Source organism: Scardinius erythrophthalmus (genome assembly GCF_964197995.2).
Source record: "Scardinius erythrophthalmus genome assembly, chromosome: 19".
Taxonomy (NCBI): Eukaryota; Metazoa; Chordata; class Actinopteri; order Cypriniformes; family Leuciscidae; genus Scardinius; species Scardinius erythrophthalmus.
Window position 1 is genome coordinate 13,835,399 of NC_138239.1, and position 21,273 is coordinate 13,856,671.

The window sequence follows — 21,273 nt, forward strand, 5'->3', positions numbered from 1 at the left end:
CTTTACCTCCAAAATTTTAGAAATCAAAAAAATTCACCAAATGAAAATAAAGAAACAAAACATTAAACTAGAAAATGATGGCCATAAATACAACTAAAATTCAAATTTATTAACGTTTTCTCTCAATAAACCAGAGTTGTGCGCAATTCTGAAATAATGAAGAATTGATTTCGGGCTTCTTAAATCCAATTCCTTTTTAATTGTGTGCACGATTTACTAATTTGTTCCCTCGATTTATAAATCATGTGCACGATATAGCAAATCAAGGGAACGGAATAGTAAATCGTGCGCATGATTTATAAATCGAGGGAACCAAATAGTAAACAATGCGCACGATTTAGCCTAGCCTACTATTTGTTTCCTGCATGTCATGTGCGGGGATCCGTAGATTTCAGGTAGGCCTAACAAACAGAATACAAAATTCAACGAAATACATGTAATTTTTAACTAGAAAATGGAGGTCAGTCAAGACAAATTTTGAATGATGGATTGACAAAGCCTTACCCCTTGTCATTAGCGACACCGGTGACAGTAAAGTGAGATTATTTCTTGTACTTTCAGGTCTCGTTTTTTTAAATTTTCGTTAGAAGCTGTTCACACATTGGCAATACAAAAAACAATTATGAAAATTCTTAAAGCCCCTTTAATGTAATTAGACATTTGTACGTCATTTTTTATCATTTCATTTACATTGAACACATTTAAGACCAAGGTAGAGGAAGCAGACTTCCTTTAATTCCAATTCAAATTCTAATTCAGCTTTCTGTCGGGTGTGGCCAATTCAAATTCAGGTATTAAAAGGGAGCCAATTCTTCACTTCTAAATTGTGTAAAATCCTGCAATAAGCTTATTTAGTTGGATTTGTGTACACACACACACACACACACACACACACACACACACACACACACACACACACACACACACACACACACACACACAAAGACAGTTTCATGAAACATCATCATCTCTACTTTTATCAGAAGGTTTCTGTGGCGATTCTCAATGCTAACACTGTTTATAAGTTAAGCGGATCACTCAAACACTGATATTGTTTCCTTATGTGGGTGGCATTTCAGAGGGTCGTATCAAACCTGATCTTAAAGACAAGCAACCATTTAAAAGATTAGCTGAGAAAGAGACCTCAGAATAACCCCTGCTATTGAATGAAAATAAACACTATGAGATGGTGTGGATGGCGAGACAGCATCTCATTTGCAGCATGTTTAATTTGTCTAGGTGTGATGGAGAGGAGAAGAACTGGGCTGTTGGAAAAAGTAGCGAAGGAGGAACGTAATTTTAGAGGCTAATGATCTTTGCCTTTACAAATGGGCGGGAGAGAGAGCGCCGAGTGAAACTGGATACACCTAGAATCACCCTTGAAAGGTACAACAGTCTTTGTCCCCCAGAAAAAAAGAAAAAAAAAAGACAAGATGGCAGTCAGCAGGGGCCATTTCTCCGACATGGCCATAGGCACTCATGTTGTCATGACAGTGATTGCAGAGAACACCGGGATTCATTCTAGATGGTATAGAAGCCACCATACTGATGTAACTAGTAGGCATAACACTTTTGACAATGCAATCTGTTTGAAATTCTCTGAGGGACTGTCACAAATCTATAATAATGCTGTCAATTTAAACACCTTACATGTATTCATCAACAATCAGTGAAAATTATTATTAGCTGTGGCATTGTAATAATTGATTCCAAAAGATTTCCTCTCGGCAGAGGCGCAGCTACGATTCATCAGTTTTCTTATCACGTATGGCTAGTTTGGTGTTTTAAAACATAGTCTGTTTCTTTCCCAACTTGAGGCAAATTGAGTTTTAACACATCAGGGAGTTGTCACAGGGTAAATGCTATGTGCATATAATGTGCACATTTCCTCCTCATATTCTTTTTGTAGTATTCAACGCATGTCAGTCACTGTGGCTTTTTACAGAGGAGATGCTGAGCAGTGGTTTCCATCACCATGGAAACTTTGCATGCTCTGTGCCATGAGAAAATCCATTTAAGGTTCAGATTAATTGAAAAAATGTCCAAGAGTGTTTGATGAATGCCACATGCACCCTGGTGAAAACCACAGCACTGATAGTACATCACTGTTAGAAGCAGTTGCACTGTTGTCTTCCTGTTTGATCTCATTTAAAAAGATCTGTACACTTTCATATTTCAAACAAGAAAGTACACTTTTATGTTGGCTTGACAAAGCCTTGTCTGAAAGTTTTATAAGCTTCCTAAAGCAGCAAATGTTTTCTACATTGATAATAACAAGAGATGTCTCTTAAGCACTAAATCAGCATATTAGAATGATTTCTGAAGGATCATGTGACACTGAAGACTGGAGTAATGATGCAAAATTCAGCTTTGCATCACAGAAGTAAATTAAAAGATGTTCAAATAGAAAAAGGGTCTTGTGTAATATTTCACAATATTACTTCTTTTACTGTATTTTTGATTAAATAAATGCAGCCTTGGTGAGAATAGGAGACTTGAGCATAAGAGACAGAAATCATTCTAATATGCTGATTCATTATAAATGTTGGAAACAGTTGTGATATTTCTTTTGATACTTTTTTCAGGATTCTTTGATGAATAAAAAGTTAAAAAAAGAACAGCATTTATTTAAAATAGTAATATTTTGTTACAATATACACTACCGTTCAAAAGTTTGGGGTCAGTCATTTTTTTTCTTTCTTTTTTTAGAAAAAAAAAAAAAAATTGTTAGAAAAGATTTCTATTTTGAATAAATGCTGTTATTTTTTGCTTTTTATTCATCAATGAGTCCTGAAAAAAAGTATCATAGGTTCCAAAAGATATTGTTTCCAACATTGATAATAACTGAGTATCAAATCAGCATATTACAATGATTTCTTAAGGATCATGTGACTGAAGACTGGAGTAATGGGTGATGAAAATTCAGAGTTGCATCACAAAAATAAATTATATTTCAAAGTATATTCAAATTGAAAATATTTTAAATTGCATTACTATTTCACAATATTACTGTTTTTTTCTGCATCAAATAAATGCAGGCTTGATTAGCATAAGAGACGTCTTTGAACTTGAACTGAACCTAAAGTTGTATAATTGCCAGAAGCATTTTTAGTTATTCAGAAAATCTGAACCGTGTCTCTTTAGCGGTCTCAAAAAAGTCTCAAACTCACATTTGCCAAGATATCCAAGTCTAAACTCAAACATTTCGAATCAAATGCCCCAATGACTAACATTTGTGTCATTTGTGTTTATTTTTGTATTTCTCATTCTTCAAAAAGACTTAAATGAGATCTCTATTAACTTTGAAAGAGCAACCTCTATGCATTAACCTTTTCCTCTGGGATATCAGTCAATAGTCAAACTTTAGTCTACAGCTCCATTGTTACATGTTACATTCAGTTATAGTAGTAACTATAAATTGTGCATTATTACATGCAACTAACCCTAAACCAAACCAAACCCTAATCCTAACCGTAAGTACATGTAGTTATTTAATATTCCTTAATAATAAATGTATAATTACAGTGTAACAAAGACGCCTTAAAATAAAGTGTAACCAAAATCACAATTGGCCCCTATTTCTGTATAGTTTCATAACATGGATTTTTGGCTCTGGGCTGCTTATGAGTTCGTATCAGACCTGTGTTTTCATCTGCATGCCTGGACAGGTATGGACCACCACAAAGAGTGGTATCAAGTGTGCTGCTTACTTATTAGAGCTTTGTTTTTGGCACTCTTTCCAAGAGGGGTGCAATTTCACCAGAGACACTATCTCTGACCCCCGACAACCACATTCTCCGCTATGGTTAACCTCTAGTCTGTCTTCTCACAGGATGTGCTGTGCTCCAGAAGCACGAATCTGACCAGTTGCCCCCGCCTGCTGACAACCTCATGGGTTTCCTTAGTAACCAGTGACCCCACTAATGATCCTTATCAGCGGTTGCCACGGATACCAATAGCCCCCACAGCCAACTGTCCTCCAAAGCATATATTAGAGGTGAGCTCTCACGACCTCAGTTTTTACCTCGACAGCATTTAGAGTCCACACCCCTTCTCTAAAAGAGGGAGACAAACACTCTTTAAAGTAATCCACTCACTTAAAATTAAACAAAACAACCAAACTGTGATTATATTTAGATTTATTCAGAAAAAGAAAAAAAGTGTGAGGTTTCAGTATAAATCCAGAGAAATCTCTAAAAACACACTTCTCACACGCGCAATAATTTCATTAAAGATGTCCAAATATATTACATTAAATGATAATTCTGCCATTTAATTTTTTCATTTTTTATCTTCTGAAAGTAATTAAAATGTCCACCACATCTCAAAATGTTTAATAATGTGATGGAAATGACATTTTTGGAAAATAATGACAGGCTCCTTTAAATAGCTAATTTCACATTTATCCTAAATACACATAATTAAATATTTTTTGCACAACTACAGGTTGCCTTGAAATTATACACAAAAAATATTTAAGTGATATATACATTTATTCCTCTTGATAAGTAAGTGAAGCAAAATTGTTCAGAGTGTGGGACAGTTGTAATTTGTGAAACAAATCATTTTCAGACAAAAAATATTGAAATGCTTTATAATGTTATTTTAAAAATGATATTTTTTTTATGATTGATGTTCATAGACTATGGCCTGGTTTCACATACATGGTTTCGATTAATCCAGGATTAGACGTCCAATTAGGATATTTACGTAGCTTTTATAAACGTGTCTTAGAAAAAAGAAACATTACTAATGTCCATTTTGAGACAAAACAATGGTTTGCAAACAAGTTGCTTTCAGTTAAAACATCTCATACATGAATTTTAGTCTGGGACTAGCTTAAACCTTGTCTTTGAAACTGGGGGTATGACAGTTAAATGAATGAAATATAAAATTTAGCAAAAATAATGTTGATGCATGAAAAAAATAGTTTTAATGTGTCATTTATATACCAAGATCCTAAAAGACATCTATCAAAGACATCAAACTGAAAACATTCCATGATTTCAGGCGGAATTGAGATCACGACTGAACTTCTGACCTTGAGGCCTGTGGTTTGATTTTTTTTCCCCAGGAGATGCTTACATGCACTCACAAACAAGACAAACAAAACACACATCTGTACTCACGCTGAAGCCAAAAGACTATGTTTGCACACTGGATAATTACCTTCACAAAAGGCAAGCCCTCCTCGCATCAACAAACACACAACCTTTTCCTTTCCTGTAGGGATTTGGCAGCTCTGCCGAGTTCATTTCGAGTAAGACATCCCCTGACATCTAAGATATCTACCCATCGGCACAATGACATGGGTGGGTGTCTGCTGAATGAGCGCCCTGCATACTCCGGGCCTCTACCTATGTGCTTTATTGTGACTTTTAAAGACAAGCTCTCTTTGATGTTTATTAGGAAAAGTGAGACAAGCATTAGGTAGCAACCCTGAGGCCTGACACTAAATCTTTACATGAGGCAATGACTCCACACAGAACAATGGCTCTTTACATTCATTATTAGAAGCCATCAGTCACTTGTTTACATTGTGTTTCTGCAGGTGAAACACGGTTTGTTGGGATCTTTGTCAGAGGAGGAGAAACAAAGACGATAACAAGGAGCGGGATCAGGTGAATAATGTGTGTGTGTGTGTGTGTGTGTGTATGATACATGTGTTCTGTGGCCACACCCAAACACTTTAAAACATCAAAATGATCATTACTGTCACTGTTATTTTTATTTCTTTTTGTCGAAAAGTAAATGCCCCATCCTTTGACGTCACATGAAGGGTTCTGACTTTCCAAAACATGACAGGGAGTCTTGAAAACCTGTCAAGTTGAGGTATTAAACGACACCTGAGAGGATATAATTACTCTAAAGGTGCTAATGGGGTTTATTCTTGTGGAGAAAACACGACAGTGGACGAAAGAATGGGTGGTGTCTTTTGCTCGGAGCAGCTTTGTTGTCGTGAAGGTGTTCATAATAGAAAAGAGACGGAATAACAGGTGTGTACACCATGTCCGTGACAATCCTTCATCCGCCAAAACAGGGGCTTTTCATCCGTATCTATGCGCGGAACAAAAAGGTCCGCTCCCTCCCAGGCTGTTTGTTTTTCCTCTATAATTTGCACTGTTGGCTCAAGTCAAAAGGTGTTTTCACTAGAGAGGCAAAGAGGCAAATCTCTCTTTAAAGTGATGAAAACAGTTTACATCCAATTGTCACCAAACTTGGTGAATGAATCCAAAGTTTATTTGTAGTAGCAAATGGAGGGTGATTCCCAGGACGGAGAGGGGGAGGTCTTCCAGAGAAAAAGGTCCAAGATAGCCAAATATTATGACTGACTGCCTCCTAAATCCCAAGCCTAATTCTAAACAGATGGGTATCACACATGCATGGTATATTCGAACTGTTTCCTCTTCTCTTGCATGATCCTGACACGCATTGTTGCTAAACACGTCCTTGATATGACTACCAGAACTGATAAAACCATATTCAAGCATGTTCGAGACAATAGATTTCATTCTTGTCTGCAGCTTGGCCTCGGAAATCAGATATGTTTGTTATCTTACTTTCCTTTCCTCTTATTGTGATCACTACATTGGACTGATTCAACTTTTGACTTTGTGTCATTATTCTGCACACTGCTCAGATTTGATTGTTGTATAAACAAGAAGGCAACAAGAGCTGTATGTATAATAAGCAACACAGCCTAAAGTTAAATGAAACATCATTGATAGAAAGACTTGTTTCTGGTATCTATAAACAATCTCCTCCAAGACAGACCGGTACACTGTAAAAAAACAATTGCTGATTTCAATTTTTTTAAGTACAATCAACTTGAATGTTGAAGTAATTTCAACTTAAATTACATGAAACTGACTTAAATGGCGTAACTTATTTTGATGAGTTAAAGCAACGTAAAAACATATGTTGTCAACTTATTTATCATATCATTTTTTACAGTATAATGATAAGAGAAAAGATCATAAAACATGTTGAGGACTGCAGACACGGAAATGATTTTGGTATAATATGGTTTATCATAAAATGATTATTATCAATTCAAACAAACTATTCATTTCATAACAATCATCATGCAGGCCATGTAAGTTTGAGTGCTTCTGTGACTAAAAAACATTAAGAAAGTCTGAAAATCATCTAAACAAATTATTGAAAATAAAAAAAATCTTAAAAGCTATTAAAATAATAATAGGTTTAAATATAATTAAAAAAATATTTTATTTTGTAATAATTATTACTTTATATTTATATTAGCTCAAAGCTGGTATCATAGAATATTACATATGCATGAACACACATATACACACACATTCAATTATTATTGGTATTTTGTTGCCTGTGTTAGTTTGTTTGTTTTACCAGTATGTACTTCCACATTTCAACAGAGTCATTAAGTCACTGACAAACGCCTGGAAAGCTGCTGCTCTGAGCCCTTTCCTCTGTTTAGAAAGAAAAACTCCTGTCCTCTGTAATGAGAGGGCTAATTCATCATGTGTCAGTGAACTGGTTCCTCACCACAAGGTGCAGGTAAGGAATGTGGGAGAGAATGTTCTCTCTCTCCGTCTTATCTCTCTTTTAGCACGTCTTCATTTCTGTTGAGTGCTACATGATAACCTAAACTTTGCCCAAAGTTTGTACACATTCCAAAGAGCTTTTTTGAGCACCATGACACCTCTATTGTACACAATCAGCAAAATAGGCGGTCAAATGTCAAACTGTTCTGATGGGATGTTTTGTAAATACTGTGCGATAATGACTTTAAATACTCGCAGACAACACTTTTACAAGGGGGGGTACTTTTTACGTGTAACGAGAGGCTTTCTGCAGACACCCGGGGGCTAAACTTGTCACAGAGGAGTAATAAGTCTCTTAGTTCAGCCTTGGCACTTGACAATGTTGCTGCTGCATTGAATTACAAACAGCCCATGGACAAGTCCATCTCCTCTTCAGAGATATTTAATCTGGTGATAAATTGTTTTGGAATTTGAGGCCTCATTGAACAGGCCGTTTTTTTTCTCAGGTTTTTTTTTTTTCCCAGGCGGGTTCGTCTCCTTGTCTGCCCCGGTGGAGTATGCTGATATGACAGTTTGCTCATCTTTCAACTTTTAACCCATTTAAAACAACAAAGCAGGGACTGAAATGAATTAATCTGGGTTCATAATTGAACGCAATGAGACACCACCCAAAAGCCTGGAAGAAAGAACTAAATGTGAAGGCTGTTGTGACCGTTTGCACTAAATGCAGCAAAAACAAAATATCGACAGAGGGGGCGTAAAGGCAAAACAGTTCCAGTAGTTACGGTATATCAACTGTGTGAAGGTAAAGAACTATGGTTTCAATTGTACTATAAAGTTATCTAAACGATAATATATTGAGGTCCTGATTCTGGAAGCTCATTGGTAAATTCAGCATTCCAGCCATGTCATATTTTTACCTGGTTACCATTTCTCACAATTTGAATTTGTTCATTTTAATGAAAATGTTAAAATAAAATGTCCTTAATATTTTTTTAGTGCTTTCAAATCGATTAATCACGATTAATCACATCTAACATAAGTTCTTGTTTAAATAATATAGTGTGTGTGTGTGTGTGTGTGTGTGTGTGTGTGTGTGTGTGTATATATATATATATATATATATATATACACACACAGTATACACATAGATAGTACATAGTACATAGATTTATACACACACACATAATATGTGACCCTGGACCACAAAAAAGGCTTTTTTTAAATCCAATTTTTTTTAAATTGAGATTTATACATCATCTGAAAGCTGAATACATAATCTTTCCATTGATGTATGGTTTGTTAGGATAGGACAATATTTGGCCGAGATACAAAAAATCTGGAATCTGAGGGTGCAGAAAAATCTTTAAAGTTCTCCATTTCTATTGCCGATTGTGCTGCATCCACTCAAACATTTTTTTTATATATATATTTAAGGTGGGAAATTTACAAAATATCTTCATGGAACATGATCTTTACTTAATATCCTAATGATTTTTGGCATAAAAGAAAAATCGATAATTTTGACCCACACAATGTTTTGTTGGCTATTGCCACAAATATACCCGTGCGACTTAAGACTGGTTTTGTGATCCGGGGTCACATATACTGTATATAAATATAATAATATATACACTCATATTATGTAAACAAAAACGTTTATGTTAGATGAGATTAATCGCAATTTTTTTATAATGGTGTTGCTAGGCACGAAGCACAGCAGACTGTATTGCTTAAATATATGCTGCAGAGTGAAATCTACCAAATGAAATATTTTCATGAAATATGGGGTCAAAGATGATAACGTCACTATACTCACTACAAAGCTGAGGAAAAGCATTAGAATGTCACTCAGATTTGCTCTGAACAGATGGAATAGAGGAGTGATGCTGAGAGAAATTCATTAGGCGTGAATGGAGGGAATGTCCTGTGGTTAAGGGTTTTTAATTGTAAAGGAACTTATATGGGCTATTTGCCAAATGTTAACCTATATTATGCTTGCATTACAATGACAGCAGTTTATTGATAATACTGATCTATAATAATTTTATAAATAATATAAAATATATTATTTAATAATATAACAAAATATTTCAAAATATAAAGGGGTAGTTAATTCAAAACCGAAAATCCCTTCATTATTTACTCACTTTCATGCCGTTTCAAACCTGTATGACATTCTTTAAAAGACAAAATTTTTAAAAGTTCTTAGTGGGTTTTTAAAATGAAACATTGGGGTCTAATGTGGTTTTGGTGACAAAATGTTACATTTGATATGAACAATCACTTTAGCCTAAATGCTGTAATTTGTTCAAAAAACAGAAATGGATTATAGAATAACACTAATGAGAAAAAAAGATATTATTTAATCAAATGAACAAGCAGAGAGGTTGAAGATTTAATTTGTAAATGCACATTGCTTTATGGCGAAAGACTGCTGATGCTTCATATTTACAGCAGTTTAACAGTTTAACTGAGAATCCTGTTGAAACACACACTCGAGGGTCACAGTTTACTGACAGGAATGGAAAGCATATGATATAAAATCCTCTTTAAATGACTGCAGCACATTTTATCTCATTATTGGAGAGGCATCTAAAGACCTTGGCTAATTTACAGTGTGGCTTCTGGTGTATTTTATAATTTGTTATTGGACAAATTGGTAGTCCTTTGTCCTCATTGGCTGCGTGTCAAAGTTGTAGCTCCTTGGTTGTGTGGATGAGTAATTCTTTGAGTTTGAAAACAGATGTCAAAACACTAACAATGGCATGACACAGTTTGCTATCCTTTTAAGCCAGCCCGACTGCTTGCACTGAAAGCATTTGGCAAACTTTGCGAAGAGCAGGCACAGGAGAGTGGATGCTGTGCTTTTACAAGTCTACTTTAGCGGCTTTCGAAATACTTGGCATTTACACTGGCATTTAGACTTATATATTTATTTCGCTCTTGTGCAATAACATTCTGTGCAGGATGCAAATTTTGTTAGTTCTTGCGAAGCCATGACATTTTAAAATGTGAAATAAATTGATATGGTCCAATTAAATTGTAACTGTTAAAGGAAATATCCAGCCTTCACCGGTGCCCAAATTGCTCTGTGCTTTGCATTTCTATTTAATTACGGTAGCAAGAGTGTTAGGCGATAACAGTGAGATCTCTCTCATGCCTCTTTGTAATGCTTTGAACATTGAAATTGTGTCTGGGGGAAGACGATGCCTCTAAAAAGCCTCGTACCGCTGAGCAGAAAAGCACGCCGGGGCCACCTGGAACGCGAGAGTTCAGGCAAGTGACCGCAGAATGTATTCCATATCGTGTTATGGATCTCAAACACCCGGCTACAAAAAAAAAAAAAGGAAAAAAAGAAAAGAACACTAAATTGCCAGAAAGTAGCGAGATTTCGTACATTCAGAGAGTTTGGAGGTGACCTTGCTTATTTGGCACATGTGTGTACCTGCCTGCACTCACAGACGTGCTGACAGAAGGAATAAGACTCGGAGGGAAAAGAAGCGAACCCTCAGACAAACAGCGGTGCCGCTTTCAGAATAGCAATGAAGCATCCAGAAAGTGAATTCCGCCCAACCGCTCCTTTCCCCTTCGAGACAGGAACTCAGATTCGGAGAGAAATACAGCCCCTAATGTGTGTCACATCATTTCTTTGACACGCAGGTGGATATGATAGAAAAAAGAAAACTCTTTTGTAAGTGTCAGGGTTCATAATAGCCTGCAGTGGATGCTTTAGATGAAAGATTTGGCTGAATAGGAGTGGCGTTTGAAGAGGATGCTCTTAAAAGGAAAGCCTACAGGGGAATATGTACAGATCTCTTACTAATACCTGTTACCTTTGGGAGAGGGGTTGAAGAGAGGATAGAGAATGAAGGGAGACACACGAGCATTCATCGGAGAATTGACACACATTTCACCTGCAGGAATTGTCACTCTGTCTAATGCACCATCTCTCCTGCTCAAAAATACAAGAGATTCACTTGCAACTATCTGGCGAGGCTTTCAGAAGCCGGAAAAGCAAGAGATTTGATGTCTGGTGTTAAGAGGCCGGCAGTGCTTCCACATTAGCAGGGAGGGATGTGATAACGACTCACTTTTTTTTCTTCTTTTTTTTACGTTTCAAAGACAAATAAACAGTAATCATACTACTTTAGGTTAAAGGGAAAAATTCAAGTCTCATTATACTTACCCTTGTCATCCCAATGCTGTTGAACACAAAATACTACGTTTTGAAAATTGCCTCAATGGGGGTCCAAAACAACACTGGATCGCACTGACTTTTATTGGATGTACAAAAAAATGCATATTTTTAAAAAATATCTTATTTTGTGTTACACAGAACAAAGAAAGCCAGTCAGGTTTGATTAAACGATGATTACGGAACTATGCCTTTAAGTTTAATTATGGTAAGCAAATGCCATCGAGTCTAAACAATAACAAAAGTCAAAGAAAGTTCTGAGAGAAAGCTGCAGTAGCAGCAAATCATCAACAAACAAATTAGATTTCATCTGCCCTTTATCTATGTATGCTTTCAGAGTGTAGTTAAAAACAAACATGCAATGTGCTAATCAAAAGCAACTTGGTGCCAGAAGTCACAACGATCTTTATTATTAACATCATTCCACCAACCACCTGAAACACATACCATGTGTTTTTAAACAAGTTTAAAATTGAAGCCTAACAATAAAATGCAAGTCAATTAAACAAGTCTGCCTGCCGCAGCTGATATAAACAAGGCAAATGTTTTGTCTCTCTGTAATTACCAGATGTTTATGATACCTGCTGTAGTTGTCTTGTGTCAAATTCATAATCAAATATTGCTGGCACAGTAATATTTAGAAAACAGCTTGACACCTTTTGATTCGTCTTGAAGATAATGGTTGTGATTAATTGCCGTTCTATCTTTTCCCCCCCCCTGCTTCTTTTCCTTTGTTGTTTTGATAGTCTCAGACAGCTGTCCCGATACAATGGGGAATTATTACTTCATTTGTAATACGCTGTGAGGGTTTGTCATTGGTGGAGTGATACATAACACCTTGTGTTACAGGCTGTTGTAGAGTGCGTCCCCATTAGGGCAAAATGGCCTCGGTGGAAGAATTACACCTTCCTTACACCTGCTGCCAAGACTTTTATTTTGCTTACGGCTGACAACATCCTGGTTATGAGTACCGTGAATATTTGGGCTCTGTCTTACTTTGTTCCCATCAAAACATCATGAGCACTCCCGTGCACCTCGGAGAGCTATGGAGAATTAAGAACATCAGCTCAAAGAGACAGACAGACAGACAGACAGGGTGAGAGAGAAAGAAGAAGAAGAAGAAAAAAAAAGAGAGGAAAAAATTACAGTCTGAGGTGATGCAAATGATATCCTTAGTGTCTCTTCCCCAAAGCTCCTACCAGCACACTGACAGCTGATGCCAGGATTAAACAAAAAGATCAGGAACTTATGACTAATAGCTCAAAGCAATCATCTCTCATTATTTCAATTACATGGGTAAATGCATGCAATCATGGATCAAATTGCTGCTCTGGAGGGTCCTTTCAGCCACGCGTCTGTTAGCAACAACAACAAAAAAAAGACAAAACGTGCAAATATTTGCATTTATTTGCCTTATAAAAATACATCTTTGTTTGAAAAGTGGAACCATTCTGCACCTGCAGTTTGCGCATTTTAAATAATACGAAAAACATAACACTGTGAGGCTAGGCGGCCAGCAAGGAATTTCTTTGCGCACCACTGCTGTCTTAAGTGGAGAATTCGTAAAAGCTGCCCAAACTGCCCCTGTGGCTTTGAATGTATCTGGGCTGGCTGATTCTGGGGTCCTCGCAAAGCTCCTGATTGATGACTCAGTGACTGAGAGAAAATTGTCTCCTATGCATAATTCATGAGGCTATCTATTTGCCCTTAAAGTAGCTGACAGGAAAGTTTCAGACTGTCTGCTCACAATCAACTTTCAAATCACTTATAAGCGCAATATCAAAAATAGACGAGTGAGGCCAGGAACGGGGGTTAGGGACCCTTTCTTGCCTGAGATATTCAAAGAGCAAAGATCAGTCTTTTACCTTTATGTGAGTGACAGGTGAAACGCTTTATGGATGATTCCACACAGCCGTTGAAATCTGGCTTTGTAAATGCAGGGTTATTTATACAATAATGTTCACATACAGATGCTATTTCCACCCTATGTAAATACTAACATTCACTACTTGCTTTACGTCTGGTAACATGCAACAATAAAATAGTATATGATATACAATACATAAAGTATATATTATAATGAGCGTAAAACATGGAATAATAACTATAATTATCCTATATTATTAGTATTTTCTTTAGTATTTAAAGGAGAACTCCGGTCAATTTTAACATTGAGCTCATTTTTTTGTACATTTGGAGTGCTGTCAATACAGAGAACAACGACAAAAATCGGTGTTGCCTACACCGAGTTATTCTATTTTTAAAATTTGCACCCTGTTGACTTCAATGGGGCAAGTACTAAACCTGCTTTTAGCCTCTTAACATCCTTGATGTGTCATTACAAGTGCACAGAAAATGTGAGTGATTCCTTCAGAGTGAACACGAGTGAATCTGACTGCAGTAGATGTGAAAGATATGTATAAAAATGATGTTATTTAAGCCAGCGCAAATACCTGTGTTTACATCCTGTTTTCGGTTGAAGTCCAAAGTAATCGATTGCCGAGTTCACGCGCATAGGTTTAGTTACCTATGATCACGCGCGTGAACTCGGCAATCGACTACAAAAAAATGAGCTCAATTTAAAATTTAAAATGAATGCTATTTTTTTTAACTATTAATCAAAAAAATCCTGAAAAAGGTATCACCGTTGATAAAATTGATAATAAGAATATGCATTATTATTATAAAAACAAAAAAATTCTGCTTATATAAATGGTTGAAAAAATAAGTATTATATATTTTTATTATATAATTAATTTATATGTATAATAATTAATATTATAGAATTTAATAAAAATATTATAATTAAAATACTACAAAAATAAATTAAATGCACAATTGTAATACCTCAGAACTTAATTTATTTATAAAGCACATTTAAAACAGCCTCAAGACTGACCAAAGTGCTGTACAAGAGCAAAGTAAACTAATACAAAAATTTCAAACTTACCAAGGAGCGAAATTAACGTATTAAAAGCTAAGGAAAACATAAGTTTTCAGAAGAGATTCAAAAACGAAAAAAGAAGATGCTACTTTAAGTTGCACATGCAAGCTATTCCACAAAGTCTTCTGCGTTTTAACCTTGAACAAGGCACTGTCAGTAAGTTAAGTTTACCAGATCTTAAACTTCTGGGAGGGTTGTAGGGACACAATAGATCAGAGAGGTAGTTTAGGAGCAAGGTTATGTAAGCATTTGTATACGAATAGGAGAAGTCAGTCCTAAATTGGACTGGAAGCCAATGAAGAGCTTGCAAAATGGGAGTGGTATGATCATTTTTGTGACCGTTCTCAAGTGTTTTGAACCAGTTAAAGACAAGCTACCTGGGACTTGGAAATACCGCAGTAATTGCAATCATCCAAACGTGAGGTTATAAAAGCATAGCTATCTCAAGATACTTTTCAGACAGAACATTTTTAATTTTAGATAGTAAGCAAAGCTGAAAAAAGCTATTGGAAACAACAGAACACACGTTTGTCTAATGTTAACCATCTGTCTAGAAAAACGCCAATCAATATTCAATTCAACAATTCAAAATCAGATTGCCAATTAAAAAGCAAAAGGTATATTCTTTACTTGATGGTCAAAGTTTTGTAGTTTTGTAGACTGTCAGCATGCAAATAGCTGTGCTGTTTGGCTGGTGGTATTTCCCCTTAATGCAAATAACACTCTGAAATCTAAAAGAAATAGATAGGCATTGTCATAGCATACTATAACAAAAAGTGTATAATATTGTTTTGAAGATCTTGGGCACATGTTAACAGGATAGCAAAAGGCTCATCTTCCCCAAGGCGATTGTGTGAACGAATCTGTGATAATACTCGACACCATGTTTGCAGACAAAGAGGGGACAAAGGAGCCTGTGACATTTCAAAAACTTATGTAAGAGACTCTGTAAATCTATTTTGTATTGACTGGGTGTCACGGCCCTGGCCCCTGTGTAACTGAACTCTGCCTTTGTCCCTCTGTCTCACTGACTCCAGAGGACCAAGTGGCCTGACAGAATTCCTGCCATGTCCACCCAAAAGAGGGGGGTGGTTATAGTGGTCAGACCCATCCCAGTTTACTCTTCCCATCCTGTGCTTCAGCTCTTCCTGCACAGGCTCCATCGACCTGTCACAGACATCAGTGAGATTGACTGCAGGGGCAGATGCGCAGTTTTAACAGGTAACCTGATCCAGCAGTCCCATCTGGCCGCCAGCCTTCCTCAATTCACACTTCACCCGAAGAACACATCAAAAGATGCACACTCTTTGTGCCGTGCAGAAACATTGTATCATACATTATACATAAAGTATTCAAGTGTGCATGTGTTTTCCGAGCAAGTTTGCCCTCCGTTTGTGTGAATAAAGCACAATGCAAGCTGATATACGGCATCATAATCAGGCTTGAATTGAACCCTAGAGGGACGGCCGCAGTTATGCAGATCAGCAGCTTATGGATAATCATTAATTAGCTTGATTTTTTTTGTCTACTTTTCTTTTGCAGAGGGGATGTTGAAATGCATGCATTGTGTCTTCAGTGTGGTGCTTGATTTCTAATAAGAATTGCAATTAGAAGAGGCTGCGAATGCTCCAGGAGGACGTAGGCTTCTCAGACAGATGGAGTGTTTAATTGCACAAAGCCTGAGAAGCTTGTCCCCTGCCCTGAAAGGGGGTGGGGGGTGAGCGGAGATGAAGTGATTTTTTTTTTTTCGATGATGATGATGATTGTTTTTTCACAGGCCACCTCTTGGTTATGGGGACAGTGCAGGGAAATCTGAGAGAGTGGTGCCCTATGGAGTTACTTGCAAGCACGGACAGATCATCACCCCCTCCACTGCCGATCAATGCCAGACTCATCGTCCGCCTGTCATTGGCTCTGGTAATGACTTATTTCCTACCAAAATATTTTGTCAAGCGTCAGTGCAGCGAGTCCCCACTCTCGGCATCGGCACCTTGGAGATCTATCGGCAACCTCACTATCATCTTCCGAGAGAGGGGAGGACATTTTTGTCAAACCTCCCACCTCTTTAACAAACACAGCCACAACCCGTGTTTTCGAGAAACTGCTCATACCAAACGCCCAAGTACTCTGATATCTTCTTACAAGCATGAATGAGGAAAGAGCTCTAAAGTGAGAAGAAAATAGAAAAGCCAAAGAAGAGCTATGCAAATGATAAAACATTGTTCAGATTGTTCATAGTAAAGAACTGTCTGAAATAAAAGTGTTAAATTGAACAATTTAGTTGTGAACCTAGAACTTACTGCAAAGCATTTTAATTCTCTTCAAATAAATCTAAGCACAAAAAAATACATACTCTCTTTTTAACTGAATCGCATAATCTACATACAACATGCGTCTACATATTGCTCCTTTATATGTACTACCGTTCAAAAGTTTGTGATTACTAGAAGTTTTTATTATTATTCCTTTTATTCAGCATGGATGCATTGACTTTCTTGTTTCGCATTTGATTTTCCTATTTCTCGAGAGCCAAAATCAGCATATTAGAATGATTTTATTTTTTAAGGATCATGTCACACTGAAGATTTGAGCAATGACTGCTGAAAATTCAGCTTTGCCATCACAGGAATAAAATACTTTTAAAATATATTAACATAGAAAACAGTTATTTTAAATTGCAATACTGTTTCACAAAATATTTTTTTTTACTGTATGTTTGATCAAATAAATGCAGCCTTGGTGAGCATGAGAGACATCTTTCAAAAACATTAAAGAAATCTTAGTGACCCCAAACTTTTGAACAATATTGTAGCTTTGATGTATTTAGCTTCTTTAGTACCTTGTCAAGATATCAAGATACACCACAAGTCATATTCAATCTTACAAACACTAATAAAAAGTATGAGATGTAAGTAACATCTCTTGCATCATTTTACTCAGTCGTATGTGATTGAAGGGTATGTCTATAACTTATTTATCAAAAATTAACATTACGCACAGTACACTGAAGCGCTTAATAGAATATTTAAGTGCTAATGAACATAGAAAACTGCAGAATCAAGTTGTTTATAAATAAGCATTTGCAGCACACATATCAACCAATGATTGTATCTGTGCATTATCATTTGAATAATAAGATCATAATCGATGGTGATGCTAATTATCTAATCAGTTTCTCTGCCTGCATCCAGTTGATGTGAGACGTGAGCACAAAACAGACTCATTTCCACTGACAGCAAGCACTCCATCTAATGGTGGAGACGGGACACAGCACAATGAGGCCCAGAGTCCGCCTACCGCCCTCTTAAACATAACCAAGCCTCTGTAGAGCCGGCCGAAGTCCCGCCCAGCCAGTCCTCCCTAAGACGACAGGTCACCACCACACTCAAGAGTGTTTGACTGACATCTGCTTTTGTTATTGTTTGTGCTGGGGTAAAATTAATATTTGTTTGCATGTGGGCAGCATGAATGGCAATGCAAGGAGCCAAGGGACCCGAGGCACACTCAACGGCAAGCAGGAAGCCTTTAATGAAGGAGCCGGCTCCATTACGTAACCCCTTGGAACCGAGGCCTCGCTTCCTGAAACACTTAGCCATATCAGTGTTGTTTAGGAGTTAGCGTATGCTGCCAAGGGCCCATCGGATGGATGTGCGGCAGCAGATTCTGACATTTAGCAGGGAAGGGCTAATTATGAAAACAGGGCGGTGGGTGAGAGGCAGCTTCAATCCTGCAGCTAATGGACATACATATGCCACTTAGCTTCTGATCTCGGGTCATGGAGTAAATAGAGATAAAATAGCTTGTGCTAGTTGGCAAAGCATTTGAATAATGCAAGATAATTTCAGGCTCTCTGTTTCCATTTCCTCAGCGGTTCCTGAAAAGCACAACACAAACAAATCAAGATGTGGTGTAGTAACATTGCTGTCTGATCTCAGATTGAAACAGGAGGGAGAGAGAGAGAGAGAGAGGGGGAAAGAGGGAGAGGGAAAAGGGAGAGCTAGAAGGAGAAAGGGAAACTCTAGATCCAAGCAAGCAAATCAACTTGAGTCAAGTTGAATAGGCGAGTCAGCGATCGTGGTCACCATGTCAGGTCATACAGATACGCCTCCCAAGCGACACTGGAGAACCGGCCGATAACCAAATCCACGGCGTTGCATTATAGGATTAAGGAGGGATTGCCGGGCCCCTGGTTTTCATCGTATATCAATATGGCGATTGCCCTAAGCTGCTTGGAGCTGCCTCCAAAACTCACTTTAACACATGGGACTTCCTCAAGTGATCAGGCGAAGCTATCCATGCAATCTCACCTCAGAGACCTGACATTCCTTTGGTCTGCTTGAGTGCGAAGGGCAGATTGGGACAAAGCAGCTCTCAGTCCGTTTATTCAGGCGGCGGTGGCTGAAGTCTGGCTGTTGACAGACGGTCCACCTCAAGTGCCCGCAGCCCAAATGCTTGGACGTTTCTTCTGAATGCAAGGCTGTGACACTAGGAAGGCATATTGGAAGAGTTAGCAAATACGTAGGAACGCATCCTCTTTGTGATAAATAGTACCATTTAATATTACTAGCAGGTTTGAAGCTCTTGAGGGGATCCAGACTTTATTTATGATGAGTATTCAGTCCAGCAGTCAGCACAGTTGAAATGTGTACTGGACAAGATGAATATCTCGGGATTCTCAAATATCCTGTATCACCTCTTGATCTTGAAATAAGCATTAACAATTTAAGCACAGGGGAAACCAAAGGTGTAAATAGGAAGGAAAACATACGTCCCCCCTCTACAATATCTCTCTAAAAGGCCTCGAGGCCAGCAATACGGTGTTACTGCAGCCTACTTTAACTCTCAAAGCAATTTCTCCCTATGCCAAACCCGTGAAACCCGTATGGCCGCAGGAACTCACTTGAGACCGAATGTTGTCCCTCCATGTAAAAAGGTAGACACTTAAGCTTTAATGTAAACAGTCATCATTTATTTAGGCAGGCCATCTCTTAAACATGAATGGGTAAATGTTTTGAATACCGGGGGCTTTAGTTCTTAGCAGGGGCCAAATGTCTCCCCTTGACCTTGCAAATTCAAGCAGTGGGACACACAAACACTTACATGTCATTCGGCACCCTGATTTTATGCCTGATGGAAAATGGTGGTGATGACAGTTCGTTACGAACAGCCTCCCTCCCATCCGACTTTCAAAAACACACATAGGCAACATTTAAGGGCAACGCTGAAAAAAAGACTGATATTCTTCATTGATCTCTCGAGAGCAGGAAGAAAAACGTGCATTGAAGGAATTGAGACATTTTTCCCAGTCAGACGAGAGAGAGTTGTGTAGGAGCGGGAACGGTGTTTGTCTATGTATGTTTACAACAACTGTCATTAAAGGCACAAGAAACAAGATGGCTAATGTAAGGCGATCCTTCCCCCTAGCTAAATAATTCATACCAGCTGCAAGGAAGAGAGAGCAGCGCATATTCTTCCTTCCTCACCGCTTGCCTCTCTCACCCTTCTCTAAGGGTCTCTTGGGATGGATGAGTTTCGTTCCTGGTCGCGATGAGTAGCCATTTACCGCCTGATCCGTGCTCCTTAGGCCCGTCTCTCTTCCTGTCTCCTGAAACCAAATTTGCTCATTTCAGTCACCTCAAAGCAGACTTGTATGTATATATTTTCAGGGAAATTTGATTGTCGGTATGGATTTTTCAATCGTTCTGCAGATCGGGTTTAGAAATATGTAAACTGTTGTGTTATTTCATCAGGCCCGGCAGAGGAACACATACCTTAGATACTGAACATCCAATACGGTGGAGTGATCTTTAAGCAAGACAACTCGGACATAAGTAGATTAAAAAAGCCATAATGGGGAAACAAGTGCCCATTTCAAGTGCAGCCGAAGGAAATTTAAGACCTGGAAAGTTGCATTATAAATTTTTGATCGAATTGACGATATTTTCACACTGGCTAAAGCCTGAAACCTGAACCTATATTTTCTGTCTTTGGTTTCCTTTCTTGAAGAACCCTTAATGTGCCAAAGATGTACTACTTAAGCTCGGGTTACTGTTGTCGGTTTGTACGTTAATGTCTAAAAAGTTCAGATTGGATTTGAATCGACCAATATGCATTAAAACCACTGTTCTTTAATCAAAATCTTATATGATCTGAAAGGGAATGTAACAAAAGCTTCCCATTCTTTCAACATCCTGCTCTTTTTGGCCTGTCTAATCCAGTTGAGGTCTGAATGTGGTCTTTCTTTTCTTACAGCAGTGGAGAGTTACTGCAGGAGATGGACAAATTAGCCCACACCTCCATTCCTGAGCGGGGCTATTGTATATCGCTGCAGTCTGTTCATGGAGTGGGGGGACCTGCACAATGAGCCAAACTTTGTTGCATAGTCTCGCACACTCCATTTTTAAAGCTGAATTTCAATCTGCGGGTTTATTCCAGCTTTCATTTTCTTTAATTAAACATTCTTAGTTCACCTAAAGTAGATATTTGGATCTGTCAACCTTTAATACAGGTCAAATATTATAATATACTTGAATGTTTTTTTCCACTGTTCACAAGCATCAGCGTTTTTGGTTTGGGGTTGGAAAGATGTTGCTAATGCTCACCAG

At 37.7% G+C, this 21,273-nt stretch overlaps 1 protein-coding gene across 2 annotated transcripts; it reads left to right on the forward strand.

The window, feature by feature from the left end:
• The first annotated feature begins 264 nt into the window (after positions 1 to 264).
• On the forward strand, positions 265 to 17,007 carry LOC308707645 (uncharacterized protein). 2 transcript variants are annotated; one of them, XR_014032196.1, is made up of 8 exons: positions 265 to 395; positions 1,240 to 1,386; positions 3,833 to 3,997; positions 5,552 to 5,621; positions 7,398 to 7,539; positions 15,466 to 15,604; positions 15,706 to 15,889; positions 16,446 to 17,007. XR_014032196.1 is itself a non-coding variant. In XM_081394261.1 (8 exons), exons 4-8 carry the CDS (start codon positions 5,147 to 5,149, stop codon positions 16,820 to 16,822), a joined length of 783 nt encoding a protein of 260 aa, XP_081250387.1. In that variant the 5' UTR covers positions 326 to 395; positions 1,240 to 1,386; positions 3,833 to 3,997; positions 5,075 to 5,146; the 3' UTR covers positions 16,823 to 17,007. The 2 variants fall into 2 exon arrangements, 1 of the variants encoding a protein (XP_081250387.1); XM_081394261.1 differs by lacking the exon at positions 7,398 to 7,539 and adding an exon at positions 5,075 to 5,180 and having other exon boundaries at positions 326 to 395; positions 15,487 to 15,604.
• The last annotated feature ends 4,266 nt before the right edge of the window (positions 17,008 to 21,273 follow it).